The sequence below is a fragment of the Cebus imitator genome, unplaced genomic scaffold (assembly GCF_001604975.1).
Source record: "Cebus imitator isolate Cc_AM_T3 unplaced genomic scaffold, Cebus_imitator-1.0 Scaffold461, whole genome shotgun sequence".
Classification (NCBI taxonomy): domain Eukaryota; kingdom Metazoa; phylum Chordata; class Mammalia; order Primates; family Cebidae; genus Cebus; species Cebus imitator.
In genome coordinates this window covers 262,955-280,963 of record NW_016107776.1, presented here as the reverse complement: position 1 = coordinate 280,963, position 18,009 = coordinate 262,955, and the positions used below count along the sequence as shown (strand labels likewise).

The 18,009-nt window shown below is 56.0% G+C and overlaps 1 protein-coding gene across 1 annotated transcript in view; it reads left to right on the top strand.

Annotated features, from left to right (window-relative positions):
* The window catches only part of TANGO2 (transport and golgi organization 2 homolog), a 44,334-nt gene extending 31,706 nt beyond the window's left edge, over window positions 1-12,628 (top strand). The window contains exons 4-8 of the mRNA XM_037732633.1: window positions 658-880; window positions 3,269-3,339; window positions 8,605-8,758; window positions 10,367-10,471; window positions 11,565-12,628. Coding sequence (XP_037588561.1) covers window positions 658-880; window positions 3,269-3,339; window positions 8,605-8,758; window positions 10,367-10,471; window positions 11,565-11,685 — 674 coding nt within the window. The 3' untranslated portion in view covers window positions 11,686-12,628. The remainder of the gene's footprint in view (window positions 1-657; window positions 881-3,268; window positions 3,340-8,604; window positions 8,759-10,366; window positions 10,472-11,564) is intronic.
* Window positions 12,629-18,009: the final 5,381 nt, after the last annotated feature.

Below are 18,009 nucleotides of genomic sequence, written 5' to 3'. Positions count from 1 at the left end.
GGGGCGGGGCCCGAGGTGAGACAGGGTGGGGCGGGGTGGGGCCCGAGGTGAGATAGGGTGGGGCCAAGGGACTACAGGACTGGCCAATATATGGTGGGGCGGTGTGGGAGGGCTAGGGTAAGAAGTGACAAGGTGTGTGGGTATGGAATGGGGCAGGGCTGAGGTACCATGGGGCAGGGCCAGGTTACGGAGTGGGCGGTACCAAAGTATGGCAGGGAAGGGCCCAGGTAAGGGTAGGGACAAGAAGGGGGACAGCTGGGCCCTGTGGCAGGTGGGGGGCTTCCTCAGGCATACCACTGCTGCCACTGAGGTGTGCTGCAGAGGTGTGTGGCAGAGACAGGAAGAGTGAGGAGGGGAGCGTTCCCATTTCCCATGCCCTGGCCCTCTGGCGTCACAGCCAGGAGCCCACTCCCACCTGACCCACACAACACTGTTACTCCTCTCAGGGAGCACTCTCCTCTGTCGCCCTCACTATGTGTCACTCCTGACTGCTGTGTCACTGAAGGGTGTTTACTTCATGCTGGTTTTCCACCGGAAGACATAGTGGGGAAAGATATTTTTAATAAAATGGGCAGTTTTCAGTGCCGACCTGAGTGGCAGCCAGGCTGATGAGGTGTGGCTGACTCTTGTGTCAGTCATGACAGGCCAGGGCTCCAGTGGGACCCTCATCTTCCTGCATCCTCCCCAGGGGGCCCCACATCAGTGTTCCTAGGAGAAGAGCACATCCCTGCAGCCTTGGACACAGCATCTGTCCCCTGCCCACAGGTGAACTTGTCACCCACTTTCTGACCACTGATGTGGACAGCTTGTCCTACCTGAAGAAGGTCTCTGTGGAGGGCCATCTGTACAATGGCTTCAACCTCATAGCCGCCGACCTGAGGTGGGTCTGCGAGAGGGGGATGGCGGCCCTGCCCAGCACTGCCTCTGGGGCAGACCTCAGGCTCATCAGGAAGCTGGGTTCTACTGGGCCGTGGCAGCCTCTCCAGGGATATTGTTCCTGGTGACTTGGCAGACATTCCTAGGATAGAGCCTGTTACAGATGTACCAACTTGGGGACTTGGGGGTGAAGCCCAAGGCTTCCTGTGATGGCGTGAGGGCTGCTGGCTCCCTGGAGAAAGCCGAGGCTGTGAAGGGCAGCTGCATAGAGTGGCCCTGGCTGGGTGTCCCCCTCCAATGGGCAGGGTGTGCAGAGCAGCCCCTGGCAGCCTGGCCTGGAGTGGCTGGGATGCTGTGCTCCCAGGGAAGCTCCCGTTGGAGATGTGGCCACAGGAACTGCAGAGATTTTGTGTGTTTTGCCCTTCCGTGAAGCGAGCATTCCTCCCTTCTGCCCTCCCCCCCACTCCAGTACCCCAAAACTTGGCTAATGCGGTTAGTCTGGTGCCTTCTGCCAGAACAGGCAAACAGGAAGCTGTCGGCACACCGTGGCAGGCCCTGAAACTGCCTCCTTCCACAAGGGCAGGTCCGTGGGCCTCTTTCCTGGCTCCTGAGCTCCGGGCCTGCTGTTCCTTGAGCATCCCTTATGTGTGGTTTGCCCAGCCCTGCACCACATGGGTCTGCGCACTTGCTGTGGAGGCTGAGAGATTTGCAGCATCCCCTAGGTGGAGGGCTGAGGGCTGGCGCAGGCCACTTGCTGCCCGGAGCCCTTCTTCCTGTCCATGCCTTTGTGATTCCAGGAGGCAGAGCCCCTGTGCTCTCTGCATGCCCCCATGCTCAGGAACCACTGTGTCCAGTCAGCAGTTCCATGTGGGTCTGACTCAGCCTCAGGACAGTGGATCTGTGGCTGTGACACCAGCAGGACTCGGCGCTTAGCAGCTGTGTGCCGGTGGGGTGCCAAGGGTGCCATGCTTGAGCAGGTGCATGGGCTCCTGTGGTCGGGGGGTGGGGGCTTGGGCTGCTCAGAGCCTGTGCAACTTGCCCGGCTCCAAAGGCTATAGAGTGAGGGCCAGCCTCCTGCACCTTGCCTGAGGATACGGGCCATGGCCAGGAGAGCTACCATAGGTCAGGCAGAAGCTGGTGCCAGGGCCGAGGCTGGAGGGCGGGGGGCATCAGAGGTCAGTGAGCAGCCCTGCAGGTGGGTGCCAGTGAGGAGGCCAAGGCCTGGAAGAGAGAGAGGCTTATCTCGGCCACAGCTATCCCCGGTGAGGCCCGCCCTTCGCCTGGCCTGTGCTGGCAGCCCTGACATAAGCATCCAGTTCTATAGGTCCTTACAGAGACAGCCCAGAGGAGCTTTCTGCCTGCAAATAGTCTCTGAAATTATAAACCAAGCATCTTGGGAAAGTTGCCAAAGGCCATGGTGAGAAAATACTGGAATGAAATGTGAACGTAGACTGGGGCTCCTGAAGCCTACTGGCAGGTTGGGAGAGGGCAGGTCCCACCTGGTGGACAGCACTTCTGGGAGGAAGGCACCACGCACGGCTCTTCCTCTGTATCTGTTCATCTTGAAGGCCCAGGGCTCCATGCCCAGCATCCGGCCTGGGAAGGCATCTCACAGGCCACAAAGAGACTCTCTTCACTTTGCAAAAAAGGCATTCCACGTTCTGGAAGACTTACTGTGGTATTAAGGATTGGAATATTTTCAGCTGGGGAGCATTTTTAACTATTTTCTTTTTTTAAATTATTTATTTCATAGAGATGAGGTCTTGCTGAAAGAGATGAGGTGTTGCTCAATCTGGTTTCAAACTCCTGACCTCAAGCAGCCCTCTCTCCTCAGCCTCCAGAGTAGCTGGGATTATAGGCGTGAGCCACTATGCCCAGCTCAACTGTCCCGAACTATTTTCAAGTGTACACTTAGCAAATGAGAGTAGGAAGAGGTGGTCTTGGGCGCTTTCTTTGGAAGCCTTCATCTCCCTGGGGCCACCTGTCTAGAAACGCTCAGAGATGAGCTGTGGTAGGGGTGCTGATGGAGGGACTGGGGAAGTGGGGATGGGGCTCAGCCCTGCAGGTGCCCACAGGGATGGGCAGCCTCTGTGTATCTATGCCGTCGGGCATTCGGCAAGGTAGGAGGGCCTTTTAGATGCTTTGCCTCCCTGGCTGGTGGGCCCTGAGGTGAGCTGGAAACATACCCGTGTTGCCGGACGAGAGCTAGGGCCTCTATGACCCTGCCTGCCATGTGCCCGAGGGGCTGGGTCCTGCAAGCCCCTGGCCTGGCCACAGTGGGCTACTGTGTGCATCACCAACCTCCAGGATCAGGGCTGTGAGATCGTCAGGCAGTGTCAGGGGCAGGACGCCCTATGGCTACAGGCTGACACTCTCTCCCCTTGGTCTGCAGCACAGCAAAGGGAGATGTCATTTGCTACTATGGGAACCGAGGAGAGCCTGATCCCATCGTTTTGACTCCAGGTGAGCCTGCCCTGGGAGCCTGATGAGGTGGCGGTTGTTCTATGCAGAGGTCACCCCTGTGCTTTTTAGAGACCAGGCCTTTGTCATATTACTCTCCTGGGACGACTTATGTGCCTTGTGGTCTGTAGGGACCTCAGTCTGCACTCCCCCCCCATGGGGCTTTCCTGCTGAGTGAGATGCGCCCCTGTTCTGGGCTTCCCACCATAGCCCTGCAGCCCACCCCCAGTCTCACCCCCTGCGCCATCCCAGTATGCCCTGTGCCCGTCCCTTCTCAGCACCTCTGGGGCCGTCACCACCCGGGGTTCTTGCTCCCTGACGTACACATACACACCCCACTGCAGCCCTGCACAGACACACGTCTCTTGCACCCGGTCCCTGGTCTGCTCCCCAGTCCCTGTCCTCAGGGCCTTGAGCTCCCCTGTGCCAGGTCATACTCCATGTCTGGGCCCTCCAGCCCTGGCTCTATGCCATTGCCCAGGCTGTGCCTTCTGCTAGGTGCCCTTTCTCTCCCCCCTCCTCGGGTGCTGCGATTTCCTGGAAGCTTCCTCTGCCGGTGCCCCAACCTGGACAGAATGTGTCACACTGCCCCCCTCTGCAGCCATGTTGTGGAAGGGAGGTCTGCATCTTGTCCCAGGTCTGATGCCAGCACAAAGCAGCACTCCTGGGAAATGGCATTTGCCCTGGGTGCGCAAAGCTGTAGGGACCAGAGCCCGGGCTCCAGAGCCTACGGCGTGCTCACTCCCACACCTGCTGCCCGCAGACACTCCTCGCTGGTGGCATCGTGGAACTGTGTGCCTTAGATGCCCACTCTGGTCCTCTCCCCAAGCTGCTGGCCCACACAGGGTGTTCCAGCACCTGGGGAGAGTATCAGTGCCCTTGGTGCCACCCACATCCCTCTGTGAGGGGGCGCTCCTCTGCAGCTCTGTGCCTGCGTCACACAGACTTCCTTTTGCATTTGGCGCAAATCACCAAGTGAGGTTGCAGGTCACAGGTGCACACCTTCCCACTGGGTGCATATGGTGGGCCTGAAGCCCCAAGTGTCCCTGGAGGTGCCTGAGGGAGGTGGTAAGCAGTCCTCGGGACAGCTGAGTGGCCCCACCCCACCTGCGTCCTGGGGGGCTGATGGTGCTGGCCGGCTCATCATGACAGCTTCTCACGTCTGCCCAGTGATGTCTGGTCCACAGATGGGCCCAGCACCCCATTTGCTGGGGTGGTGCCCAGGCCTGGACACCTGGGCTACTTGGGATCCTCAGAGGTGGCATCTGCCTGGCCTGGAGGGTGGATTCCAGTGCGTCCTACCCACTGCCCCTCTGCATACCAGCTGGTGCCCTCTCCTCCACCTGGAGCTCGTCCTTCAGCCACCCTCGGTGACGCTGGCCTTCCCCTCCCTGCCTTCGATACAACTGTGGGTGGCTCAGCTGAGTTCCTAACAACTGGGCAGTGGCACAGACACAGACGCTACCAGCAAGGCAGGAACATGGCCCCAGAAGGTCCTGAGCTTCCAAAGGATTGTTCTGGCTGTCTCAGCCGGCTCCTGCTGTTCCACCTGCCCCAGGGCCTCCCTGTGAGTCAGGGTCCTGGGGTTGGAATGTGCGGCAAGGTAGGTCTGTGACTGGGGCCACCCTGAGCCTGTGACTGCCCAGGAGAAAACCGGAAACTAAAAGGGGCAAAGTCAGAGACTCCCTCCCATCCCCTCATTCTGAACACTGGCCCAGAGGCCTCTGGGGCAGCCGCTGTAACCATCCCTGTGACACCCTTGGTTCTCAGAGGCTGAGATCTCAGTGGTTGGAGATGCTTATTTTCTGCTCAGTGGTTTTGGAGAAATTATTTCTGACTACATCCTGTCTCACCCCTGATCCTGCCCCACCTGGTCCACATTGCCTTTTTTTTAATAACAGCTTTATTGAGATATGACTGACTAGCAGCACAGTTCACCCATTTACAATGTATCATTCAGTAGGTTTCGGTTCATTCAGAGTTGAGCAACCATCATCACTACCTAATTCCAGGACCTTTTCTTGATCCCCAAAGAGAGCCATACCCGTCAGCAGCCACTCCCCATTCCGTCTCTTTAGCCCCTGAAACCTTTAATCTGCTTTCTATCTATGGATTTGCCTATTCTGGACACTTTGTATAAAGGGACTCTTATAATATGTAGTTTAGGGGACTGACTGTTTTCACTTAGTGTTGTCATCCAAAAGCCCACCAGCATGGCTAAATAATAGAGAGCTTTATTCACCGTATCAGTTTGTAAACCCGGAAGAGAGAGTCTCGGGCATGGACTGAGGTGCTCTCTGAGGAGGGGAAGGGCAGTTTGAGGATTTTAGCATCAAAATGAGGTGGAATCTGGCTCTTTCCATCAGAAGGTGAGCTCTAGGACACGGTTGGAGTGCAGCCTTTATGAACTGCTGAAACCGTCTTAAGGTCTGTAGTTGCTTTTCAGAAAAGAGTGTTTGAAGTCTGGTCCTCTGTCTGGTCAGGGTTGTAGTGGTCTGGGCTGTCAGTCAGAGTTAGGAGGGTCTGATAATGTGTGTGATCACTACTATTGCGAGGGAATTTATCAAGAGTGTGGTTTTTCTTGTAGCCGTAGGAACTGAGGGAGTTGCCGAGCCGGCTACCCTGAACCCCGAGCCAGTAGGTACCTTCCGTTTCTTCCCTTCATCCACTAAGGGACACTGGAGTTGTTTTCGCCTTTTGGCTGTTGTGAATAGTGCTGCTGCATGGTCATATTTTTTTTTTTTTTTTTTTTCCTTTTCCCTCTTTCCATAAACTTCTTTTTTTTTCATTATAAAAATTTAATAATTTCCAGTTTGCTTTTTTTTTTTTTTTTTTTTTTTTTTTTTTTTTTTTTTGAGACGGAGTTTTGCTCTTGTTACCCAGGCTGGAGTGCAATGGCGCGATCTCGGCTCACCGCAACCTCCGCCTCCCGGGTTCAGGCAATTCTCCTGCCTCAGCCTCCTGAGCAGCTGGGATTACAGGCACGCACCACCATGCCCAGCTAATTTTTTGTAGTTTTTTAGTAGAGATGGGGTTTCACCATGTTGACCAGGATGGTCTCGATCTCTTGACCTCATGATCCACCCGCCTCGGCCTCCCACAGTGCTGGGATTACAGGCTTGAGCCACCGCGCCCGGCCTGGTCATATGTTTTTATGGCTCTCGTGTGAATACCTAGGGATGGAGTTGTTAAGTCGTATGGTATCCCTGTTTAACCTTTTGAGGAATTTCCAAACTGTTTCCCAAAGCAGCCGAAGCGTTATGCATTCCCACCAGCAGTGTATGAGGGGTGCAGTTTCTCCGAATCCTCGCTAGCAACTACTGTTGTTTGTGTTTTGATGATAGCCGCCACACTGGGTGGGAAGTGGTATGGCCCTGTGGTTCTGATTTGCGTTTCTCTGATGGCTGTGATGTTGAGCCATTTGTGTATCTTATTTGGAGAAATGAGTATTCAACTTGGGTTGTCTTTTTGAGTTATAGGAGTGCCTCATAATTGGTTCTAGCTAAAAGCCTCTTATTTAAAGCACAAAGTTTTCCATTTTGAAGTCACATGTTTTTCTTTTTTTCTTTTGTTGCTCATGCCTTCAGTTTCTTATCTAAGAAACCATTGCCTAATCTAAGGTCATAAAGCTTTCGCCCTATACTTTCTTCTCAGAGTTTTATAGTTTTCGCTCTTTCACTTAAGTCTTCGGTTTGATTTAACTTTTTTTTTTTTTTGAGACAGGGTCTGGCTCTGTCACCCAGGCTGGAGTGCAGTGGTGCAATCATGTCTCACTGCAGCCTCAACCTCCTGGACTTAAGAGATCCTCCCTCCCAAGTAGCTGTGACTGCAGATGTGTGCCACCATGTTCAGCTAATTGTTAGTGTTTTGTAGAGATAGGGTCTTACTATTTTGCCCAGATTGGTCTTGAACTCCTGGGATCCAGTGATCCTCCTGCCCTGGCCTCCCAATGTGCTGGGATTATAGGAGTGAGCCACCTCTCCTGGCCTGAGTCAACTTTTATGTATGGCGTGAGGTAGAGTCCAGCTCCATTCTTTGCCCATGGCTATGCAGTTGAATGGTCTTCCATGTTGTTCCTGATGGAAAAAGCAGGCCGGGTGTGGTGGCTCACACCTGTAATCCCAGTACTTTGGGAGGCCGAGGCAGATGCATCACGAGGTCAGGAGTTTGAGACCAGCCTGGCCAGCATGTTACGTGAAACCCCATCTCTATTAAAAATACAAAAATTAGCCAGGCATGGTGGCGCATGCATGTAATCCCAGCTACTTGGGAGGCTGAGGCAGCAGAATTGCTTGAACACAGGAGGCAGAAGTTGCAGTGAGCCAAGATCGCGCCACTGCACTCCAGCCTGGGTGACAGAATGAGACTGCATCGCAAAAAAAAAAAAAAAAAAAAAAAAAGCACTGTGACACCTGGGGCTAGCGGCTTGGCTCTGGGGGCTCCAGCAGATCCCAGGCTATCTTCCTGGGAAATGCCTTGGCCAAGATCTTCTCCTGGAAGTCTGACGGGAAAGAGGTGGTGTCTCGGTGTCCCTGTCACGTCATTTGGGATGCATGGCTCCCATCAAGCTGTCCCCTGCTGCCCTGGCCTCTGGAGAAGAGCCTCTGAGGTGAAAGTCCCTGCCCTTCACTTTTTGTGACATGAGAAACCCTCTTCCTGTTGGCCATGCCTTCTGCCACCACTCTGGGCAGCTTGTTCTGAGAAGCTACAGATCAGACTCCGTGCACTGAGACCCCTGGCTCTCCTAGCCAGGGCCTGGCTGGTATGCAGAGGTGGTCCTTGCTCGACTGAGGCCCTGCCCGCATCCGTGCCCCCTATGTGGCACTCTTGGGGGTTCCCCACATAGGGACGTGATGGTGGTGGGTGCCTTCTGGCCTCTGGTGGCTAATTCTCCCACTCTTGACCTTCTCAGGTGGCCCCCCAACCTGGCGTGAGGTGAAGAGGTTCCCTCTTGGCTGCCCCCTTTGCCTGTGAGATCTCAGGTTACTCATTTCTTATTCATCCATCCATTCAGGCTGCTGGGTATCTGTGCCTTGTGGTCTCCTGTGGATGCCCCTTCCACACACTGTTGAGTTCGCCACTCCTTGCCATGCTGTCAAGTCAGGAATGAACATAGGGAAGGTGCTGGAGCATGGGAGCGGCTTGGCCTCGGTCTGGCCTGATTTCATGGTCCCCAGCCATACCCCATGTTAGACAGGTGGCAGGTGGCAATTGGCCCTGACATGGCACAGCAGGGCTTCTCTATGGCCAGCTGACTGCTCCCCACAGGGACCTATGGACTGAGCAACGCGCTGCTGGAGACACCCTGGAGGAAGCTGTGCTTTGGGAAACAGCTCTTCCTGGAGGCTGTGGAGCGGAGCCAGGCGCTGCCCAAGGACGTGCTCATCGCTGACCTCCTGGATGTGCTCAACAACGAAGAGGCGTGAGTGGGCGGGTCCCTCTGGCGTGAGCCCCCATGTCCTCCCACCACTGGGCAGGGAAAGGCAGGCTCTGCTGCCCCAGGAGGCCCGTGGAGGTGCCCAGGCTGGGTACCCAGCTGCAGGGAAGCTGATGGACGTGCTGTCCTCCCTGCCTGTTCCCTTAGGCGAGCTGAGGTTTTCAGCAGGGACTTCTGATGACAGGAGATGGGCCCAGGCCCAGGCCCGGGGAGGTTCAGTGCACCCAGGGGAGGTTCAGTGCGCCCAGGGGAGGTTCAGTGCACCCAGAGGCTTGATGCACGCACATGGGCAAGAGCAGATGGATGCTTCCCTCTGCATGCCGAGGGCTAGCGGGAAGTTCCAGAAGATTCTAGACACTCAACAAACCCCGGGGGAAGAGACAAATCATGGAAACAAGTGGCCAGGATCAGCACTCTCAGGATTGATAGGGCTTCCTGCATGTGGTCTGTCCTCAGCGACCCTGGGCTAAGTGCTGGGCAGGGACTTGCAGTCCCGGGAACTGCCTGGGAGTAGGGAGCCCCCACCCACTTTGTTGCCCTTAGGCCTCAAGGCCCCTCAGAGGCAGGGCACTGGGGTCCTGGTTGCCCCAGCTGGGGGTCCTAGTGCCTCCCGAGCCAGCCTTTCTCCCGCTGGGTGAGATGCCCCACATATCCCTCCCTCCCCACCCAGGTTAGGCCACAGTCCTGCCCAGGTGACCCAGTATCTGCTGTCACTCTGTCCAGCTCACCCCTCTCAGAGGAGCCCCCATGGCCTGTCTCCCACTTCTCCCCCGGGGGCCCCTTTCTGCCCCCTGCTTCCTCCCTCTCCTCTGTGCTGCTGATCTGAGGCCTCATCCTTCAGCCTCAGCATAGTTGCCTCATTGGAAGAGCCCCATGGGTGTGCCCGGCAGCCCCTCCCAGGTGTACGTGCACACAGTCCCCTATCACTGTGCCACATGGGGCAGGCCCAGGACCGGCCCTGGCTGCCCTCACTGACGGCTGGAGCCCCGATGCTGGCCACAATGGCTGGCTTGAGTGGACTTCTGTCACGGTCTCAGGGCAGGCAGGGAGCCTGTGTGCCATCTAGGGCTGAAGCTCTGCAATTGAGTCGTTAAGTTAAGGGTAGATGGAGATTTTCCGCCTTGATTAGAAACAGGAAACAGGCCAGGCACAGTGACTCATGCTTGTAATCTTAGCAGTTTGGGAGGCCTAGGTGGGTGGGTTACCTGAGGTCAGGAGGTCAAGACCAGCCTGACCAACATGGTGAAACCCTGTCTCTACTAAAAATACAAAATTAGATGGGCTTGGTGGTGCACACCTGTAATCCCAGCTACTTGGGAGGCTGAGGCAGGAGAATCACTTGAACCTAGGAGGTGGAGGTTGTAGTGAGCTGAGATCGAGCCATTGCATTCTAGCCTGGGTGACAAGAGCGAAACTCTGTCTCAAAAAAAGGAAAGAAAAGAAAAACAAAAAGAAAAGAGAAGAAAAACAACCCTTGCAGTCCCCCCTGGCCACTCCCTAGAGCCATTTAGGCCAGCAGGTGGGATGGGGCTAGACCTGGCTGTGCACAGGCCACTGAGGGACTAATGGCCGACACTTCCCTCCATCCTGCAGGCAGCTGCCGGACCCGGCCATCGAGGACCAGGGCCGGGAGTACGTGCAGCCCATACTGAGCAAGTACTCGGCTGTGTGTGTGCGCTGCCCTGGCTACGGCACCAGGTATTGCGGCACCGTGGGGGCGCCACCTCCTGTCCACGTCCCACCTCCCAGGGCAGAGGGCCGGCAAAGGCCCGGTACCCCCATGCTCCATAGTCAGGGCCAGGCTCCTTCCCCGCCTGAGTGGATCCAGAGCTTCCGCCCTGAACGGACATCACTGCAGGGGTACGCAGATGCCACAGGTTCCCAGGGCGCCACAGGCCAGGCTTGCAGAGCCAGTACACAGCCATGCGGGGCCAGGATCGCCTCAGGGCTACCTGCACATTGGTGGATCCCTGCAGGAAAATGCCTTGGCACCATGGTACTAGGCCTGCCGACTGTACCCCTGGGTGGTGGCTGCTGGCCAGCCTTTCTCACCTGGGGCTGGCTGGCCCCTTGGCAGGTGCAGGGTGTCATTTCCTTCAGCCCCTCCTCTGTCATGTCTCATCTTCCTATGTGGGAGGGGAACGCAGGTGCCAAGTCTGCTCCCTGGCAGGCCACATGACTGCTGGGTCCCACCCCACGGGGGACACTGAGTGTACATCTGCCCTGGGAACCAGCCTGTGCTGGGGCTGCTGGGGGATCCAGTGCCACCCTCCATCTGCAAAGCCAGAGAGGGTTAGAGGAGAGGACAGTGTGCTCAGCGTTTGCTTCAGACTGGCCAGCATGGCCTGGGCAGTGGGAGAGATGGCACGGAGGGGGTCTTCCAGAGGAGGCCTCAGCCCCAGGTGGCCAACAGCTTGGCCTCTTGAAAGAGCCAGTTGTGGCTGAGTGTCTTGGAAGCTGGGCCTCTGAAGGGGAGGTGTGTGGTCAGCTCACAGGCTGCTCTGTGCTGTGGCTCATGCTACACGAGAGAGCAGGGCGGGGTGGGCTGGTTCCCAGTGGAGGTGGTAGGACTCAGCAAGTGTGGGCCTGCGGAGCCAACTGGGAGCCCACACGCCCCTGATGGTCCTTCCTCGTCCCCAAGCTGAGGCTGCTGCTCCTCTGTGACCTGGCACAGCCTCCAGGCATGGGGGTCCTGCCTCTACCTGCCTGGATTCTTGCCTTAGCTGTGGCTGTGACAGGCAGGACAGGGCTGAGGGACACCAGGTGAACCAGGGCCCCTGCTCTCTTTCAGAACCAACACCATCATCCTGGTAGATGCGGATGGCCATGTGACCTTCACTGAGCGTAGCATGCTGGACAAGGACCCCTCCCACTGGGAGACCAGCACCCACGAATTCACACTGCAGAGCTAACCCCACTTCTGGGCGTGCCCAGTGGGCTCCTGGGAGGCCCCGCCTTGGGGACAGTTTGGACGGGAAACCTTCCTTGGCCATACTGCACTGCACTGCCTGTGGCGTGGCCAGCATCGAAGCTCAGGGCCCTGTGGTTTGTGTGTTATCCGTCTGTGTCCCCACGCCCAGCTCAGGTCTGCCTTTATGCCAGTGGGGAGCAGCAGAGTCTGACACCAGGTCTAGGGCTGGCCCAGACATACCATGAACATGTGGATACATCTGAGCCCACTCCTGCACATGTACACAGCCACACACACAGCACACCCATACACTCCTGCACGTGCGCAAGCACGCACACACAAGGCACATACGTGCACACCGACACATGCACAGGTGTGTGCACACGTACATGCATAGGTGTACTACACATGTGCACAGCTGCACACACACACAGGTGCACACATACCATGTCGGATGAGGCAGCAGGGTGACTCTTACCCCTCATGTGCTTTTGGCCAGTGGGTTTTTGTTCTGATCCAACAATAGGAGTAGGCTGGTGTTTAACAGCGGCCCCTCCTCTCCTGTGGCCATAGAGCACAGGTGTGCTTGGATTCTTGACAAGCAGAGCCGCCCCTGCAGAAGAGACAGCCACGTTTGGAATCGGGCACCAAGAAGACCTGAGAGAAACCCACTCTGATAACAGAAGTGCAGACTCACTGGCAGACTCAGTGGCCTTGAGTGTACCAGGTGTCCTGTGTGTTGGGGACAATACTGTGTGTGCCGGGAGGCTCCATGTGCACCAGGGGCTCTCAGACCCCCACTTGCCCAGCTGGAGGCCATGGCTCTGGTGGCCCCATCTCAGCCAGCCCTGCCCTCTCCCTCCTCTTTGCCAGTGAGGCAAACTTCGTAGGAATCTGTACCTGAATATGAACTGCTGATAATAAAACTGAGGCTGTGGTGAGCGTGTTTTGATACCTTTCCCTTGTGTGCAGGGTGCCAGTGGGAGCTATGCGTCTCCTGTGTGATCAGACACCCTGGACAAGGCCCTTCCCACCTCACGGCTTCTTCAGCACCACTGATGGATGCCTGTGGGTCAGTCCATCTGTCCTTGGGCAGGGGCCGCTGTGAGAGACCCCATGTGTGTGGGATGTGGTAGGTGCTGGTTATGGGGCCAGCCACCCACACAGGGACATCAGGTCACTGTGGAGCCTGTGGGGGCCCCGCTGGAGGGGGAGGCATGGCTGGCCCGGACTTCTGTTGCATGGTGGGGGCCAGGGGATGGTAGGAAGTGCAGGAGGGCGGGTCTGCATCTGTCTCAGCCCCGGGAGCTCCTGGTTTGGGGCCAGCTCTAAAGAGTTTGCATCCAGGCCGGGCACGGTGGCTCAAGCCTGTAATCCTAGCACTTTGGGAGGCCGAGGCGGGTGGATCACGAGGTCAAGAGATCGAGACCATCCTGGTCAACATAGTGAAACCCTGTCTCTACTAAAACTACAAAAAAATTAGCTGGGCATGGTGGTGCGTGCCTGTAGTCCCAGCTACTCAGGAGGCTGAGGCAGGAGAATTGCCTGAACCCAGGAGGTGGAGGTTGTGGTGAGCCGAGATCGCGCCATTGCACTCCAGCCTGGGTAACAAGAGCGAAACTCTGTCTCAAAAAAAAAAAAAAAAAAAAAGAGTTTGCATCCCTGGGCCTGGCCGAATTTAAGGGGGTCCCGCACATCCAATGCTGAGACCCAAGCTTTTCTAAGCCTCTGCACCCAACCCCTAACTTGGTCTTTTCGGATCCATGAGAGTGGGTGTGGACCTGCACCAGGGCTTCCCAGCCTGAGTGTGACATGATGCAGGTCCTCCTAGGGAGGAGCAGGGGCCTCCCTGTCCCTCCTCCTTCCTGCCCAGACCACTCTGCTGGGCTCAGAGCCTTACATGGCTCACTTTGAACTCAGAAGAGGTTCCCGGCTGTGACCCAGGTTGCATCCCCAGGCCTGGGGAGAAACTAAGGCCCCAAGTCCCCTATGTGTCCTCTGAGTCAGGACAACAGGCTCCCAGCTGGGGGCACTGCCCTTGCTGCCAGCAGGTTCATCTCCAGCCGTCACCATGTCCTGCGCCAGCGTCCGGTGCCAGCACCCAATCTGGATGGTGCCCTGCCCTCATGAAGAGCCCCCCTGGGTGCTCACCTCTGCCCAGAGGCCTGACCTGCCCAGGAAGAGCAGTCCCTGCTCTTGCATGAGTCCCTCTGCCCCCATCCTGCCCAGGGCTCCCCAGCAGCCTGAGCCCCCTAAGGAAGCACAGCCCTCAATGGTGATTCTACTGGTGTTATGAGTCACATCCCCCTAAAAAGATACATCAGTGTCCTGACCCACAGTACCTCAGAATGTGACTGCATTTGGGGATAGGATTTTTCCAGGGGAAACCAAAGTAGAGTGAGGTCATTAGTGTGGGCCCTAATCCAGTATCACACTATCCTTATAAATGAAGACGACTTGGGCTGGGAAAGGTGGCTCAAGCCTTTAATTCCAGCACTTTGGGAGGCCGAGGTGGGCGGTTCACCTGAGGTTGGCAGTTTGAGACCAACCTGACCAACATGGTGAAGCCCCATCTCTACTAAAAATACAAAGTTAGCTGGGTGTGGTGGCACATGCCTATAATTTCCTGCTCTGGAGAGAGGCAGGAGAATCATTTGAACCTTGGAGACAGAGGTTGTGGTGAGCCGAGATTGCGCCATTGCACTCCAGCCTGGGCAACAAGAGCAAAACACCATCTCTAAAAGAAAAAAAAAGAGGAAGATTTAGGCTGGGTGCAGTGGCTCATGCCTGTAATCCCCACACTTTAGGAAGCTGAGGCAGAGGTATTGCTTGAGCTCAGGAGTTTGAGACCAGCATGGGGCAACATGTCAAAACCCTGTCTCTACCAAAAAAAAAAATACAAAAATTAGCTGGACGTGGTGGCTCACACCTGTAGTGCAAGGCTGATGTGGAAGAATCACTTGAACCCAGGAGGCAGAGGTTGCCGTGAGCCAAGATCGCACTATGCACTCCAGCCTGGGCAACAGAGGGAGACTATCTAAAAAACAAAACAGGAAGATTTGGGCTGGGCACAGCAGCTCACACTTGTAATCGCAGCCCTTTGGGAGGCCAAAGCTGGAGGACTGCTTGAGCCCAGATTAGTCTGGGCAGTATGGCAAGACCCCATCTCTAAAAATAATTAAATTAGCAAGGCATGGTGGTGCACACCTGTAGTCCCAGCTACTCGGGAGGCTGAGGTAGGAGGATCATTTGAGCTCAGGAGGTTGAGGTTGCAGTGAGTTGTGATTGTACCACTGCACTTCAGCCTGGACGATGGAGAGAAAAGGAAAAAGGAAGATTTGGACATGGACAGATGCACACAGAACACTTGTGAAGACTGGAATTCTCCACGAGCCAAGGTCTCACCAGAAGCTGGGAGAGGGGGCTGCTTCAGAGCATCTCCTGGAGCCTTCAGAGGGAGCAGGGCTGCTGTCCCTCTGATCATGGGCTTCCAGCCTCCAGAGCTATGTGACAATAAATGTGTTACTTAAGTGGTTCCATTTGTGATGCCTTTCTTTTTTTGAGACAGAGTCTCACTCCGTTGCCCATTCTGGGATGCGGCGGCAAGATCACAGCTCACTGCAGCTTCTGCCTCCTGGGCTCAGGCCATCTTCCCACCTCAGTCTCCTGCGTAGATAGGGCTACAGGTGCATACCACCACATCCAGCAAATTTTTGTATTTTTTGTAGAGACGGGGTTTTACTGTGTTGCCTGAACTGGTCCCAAACTCCTGGGCTCAAGTGATCCTCCCACCTTGGCCTCCCGTAGTGCTGGGATTACAGGTGTGAGCTACTGTGCCCAGCCCTTGGTGCTTTTTTAAGGAGGCCCTAACAGACTAACACCGTTGTGATCTTCACCTTACAGATGAGGAGACAGGCTTGGGGAGACATCATAATGGCCCCCCCAGCTCCCAGCCAGGTGGAAAGGCAGAACCATGGGCCAGGACAGAATAGGATGAGTACAAGGTGGCATCTCTGGAGGTGCCTGCCCCACAGATCTATGGTCCTCCCATGCTGGTGTCCCCACGATGTCTGGCACTGCTCCCCACTTCACCTTACTTGCCCAGGCCTCCCGCATACCCTCAACTCAGAGCTACACACTCTGCATAGCTCCTGTCCCAGGGCCTTTGCACTCAACTTCCCTGCAGATATCCAAAGCACACTCTCGCCCAATTCCTTCAGGTCTTTACTAAAGTCTCGGGCAGGCAACTCATTTAAAATAACAGTCTAGCCCAGCACAGTGGCACACGCCTATAATCCCAGCTACTTGGGAGGCTGAGGTGGGAGGATTGCTTGAGCCCAGGAGTTTGAGGCTGCAGTAAGCCATGATTGCACGACTGCACTCCAGCCTGGGTGACACAAGCCCCCATTTTGAAAGAAAAAATCAGGAGGCTGGCCGCAGTGGCTCACACCTGTAATCCCAGCAATTTGGGAGGCTAAGGTGGGTGGATCACTTGAGGCCAGGAGTTCAAGACTGGCCTGACCAACATGGTGAAACCCTGTTTCTACTAAATATGCAAAAAGTAGCTGGGCATGGTGCCTGGTGCCTGTAATCCCAGCTATTCATGAGGTTAAGGCAGGAGAATCCCTTGAACCTGGGAGAAGGAGGCTTCAGTGAGCTGAGATCGCACCACTGCACTCCAGCCTGGGTGACAGAGCTAGACTCCATCTCAAAGAAAGAGAGAGAGGAGAGAGAGGGAGGGAGGAGGAAGAGAGCTAGATTCCATCTCAAAAAAAGGAAGGAAGGAGGGAGGGAGAGAAGGAGGAAAGGAAGGAAGAGAGGGAAGGAGGCTCTTTATGGCAGTGAGGAAGGAAGGAAGGATGGACGGAAGGAAGGCAGGCTGTTTTTCTCTGTGGCGGTGAGGAAGGGAGGGAGGGAGGAAGGCAGGCTGGCTCTTTTCCTCTATGGTGGTGAGGAAGGGAGGGAGGGAGGGAAGGAGGGAAGGAGGGAGGGAGGGAGGGAGGGAGGGAGGGAGGGAGGGAGGAAGGCAGGCCAGCTCCTTTCCCTCTATGGCGGTGAGCACCATCTGGCATGCTGCGTGCTGGGATTGTTTCTTGCCTATTTCTCCATCAGAATGGGAGCTTCAGGCAGGCAGGGACCTTTCTTCTCTTGCCCACCACTGTACCCTATGCCCAGGCCAGGTAGACATTTGAGCCAAGAATGACTGCTGGTGCTTCCCAAGCTCCCATTTACTCGGGCCAACCCCTTTATGCAAGGCCCTTGTGCTAGGAGAGGGTACAGAAGCCCAAAGCCAGTGCCTTCTAGAAGAGCTTTGGACGTGACACCAGGAAGGCCTGGGCCTGGACAATGGCCTTCCTGGCACTGCCCAGCCAGTCCTCTGTGCTTGTCGTCAGATGCACCTGATCCCTGCGTCTCCAGCATGGGTCCCTCTCTCCCAGGCAGATGGGGAGCTCACCTCCTTCTCAGATGCCCCTTCCCAACTTAAGCTGCTTCTGCCCTCGGGCCCTGAGATGGTCGAGTTGAGCTGTGTAGACAGGAGTCTGGAGACAGGGCTGGCCACCTGGAGGCAGTTATGAACAGACATAGCCAGGCCAGGAATGCGCATGGCCTCAGGTCTCATCCTGGAAGGCCTGGGCTCCTGGTCTGCCTGCAGACTCTCTGAGACAATATCTTTTGGTCTCATCTGCCAGCATATGACTGGTTCATGGGTGAGCTGGGCTTAGATGGAAACACAGGAGCCCAGAAGGAAAGGATTCTTCCCCAGCTTGGGCTGGAGTCCCAGCTTTCAGGCATCAATCTGTGCAACGCTGGGGCTGGGGCTGGATGAGGTTCCATGGTAAGGATTCTTGTCTGTCACCTAGTTGGTCCCAGACTGTGGGAAACTGGCTGTGGTGGGCAGGTCTGGGGTCTCAAATCTGATAGGGGCCAGTAGAGCCTTCAAGTCACCAGTCAACCAAGTGTGAGAGGTTGCTATGGTTGAATGGCCATGTGCAGGGCTCTGACTGGCCCAGCCACAGGGAGGCTGGCATCCCCTAGCTGAGTCCTAGACCCAGACCTTAAAGGGTGTGGAGCCCGTTGTGAGGTGTCTGGTGTTGAGGCGGTGGGGGAGACCTGTCCAGGCCTCCACCTTTGTCGCCTGCAACATTCCTCTCCCCACTTTCTTTAAACTTTTTCATTTAGAAATGATTTCAGCCGGGCGCGGTGGCTCACGCCTGTAGTCCCAGTACTTTGGGAGGCTGAGGCGGGTGGATCACGAGGTCAAGAGATCGAGACCATCCTGGTCAACATGGTGAAACCCCGTCTCTACTAAAAATACAAAAAATTA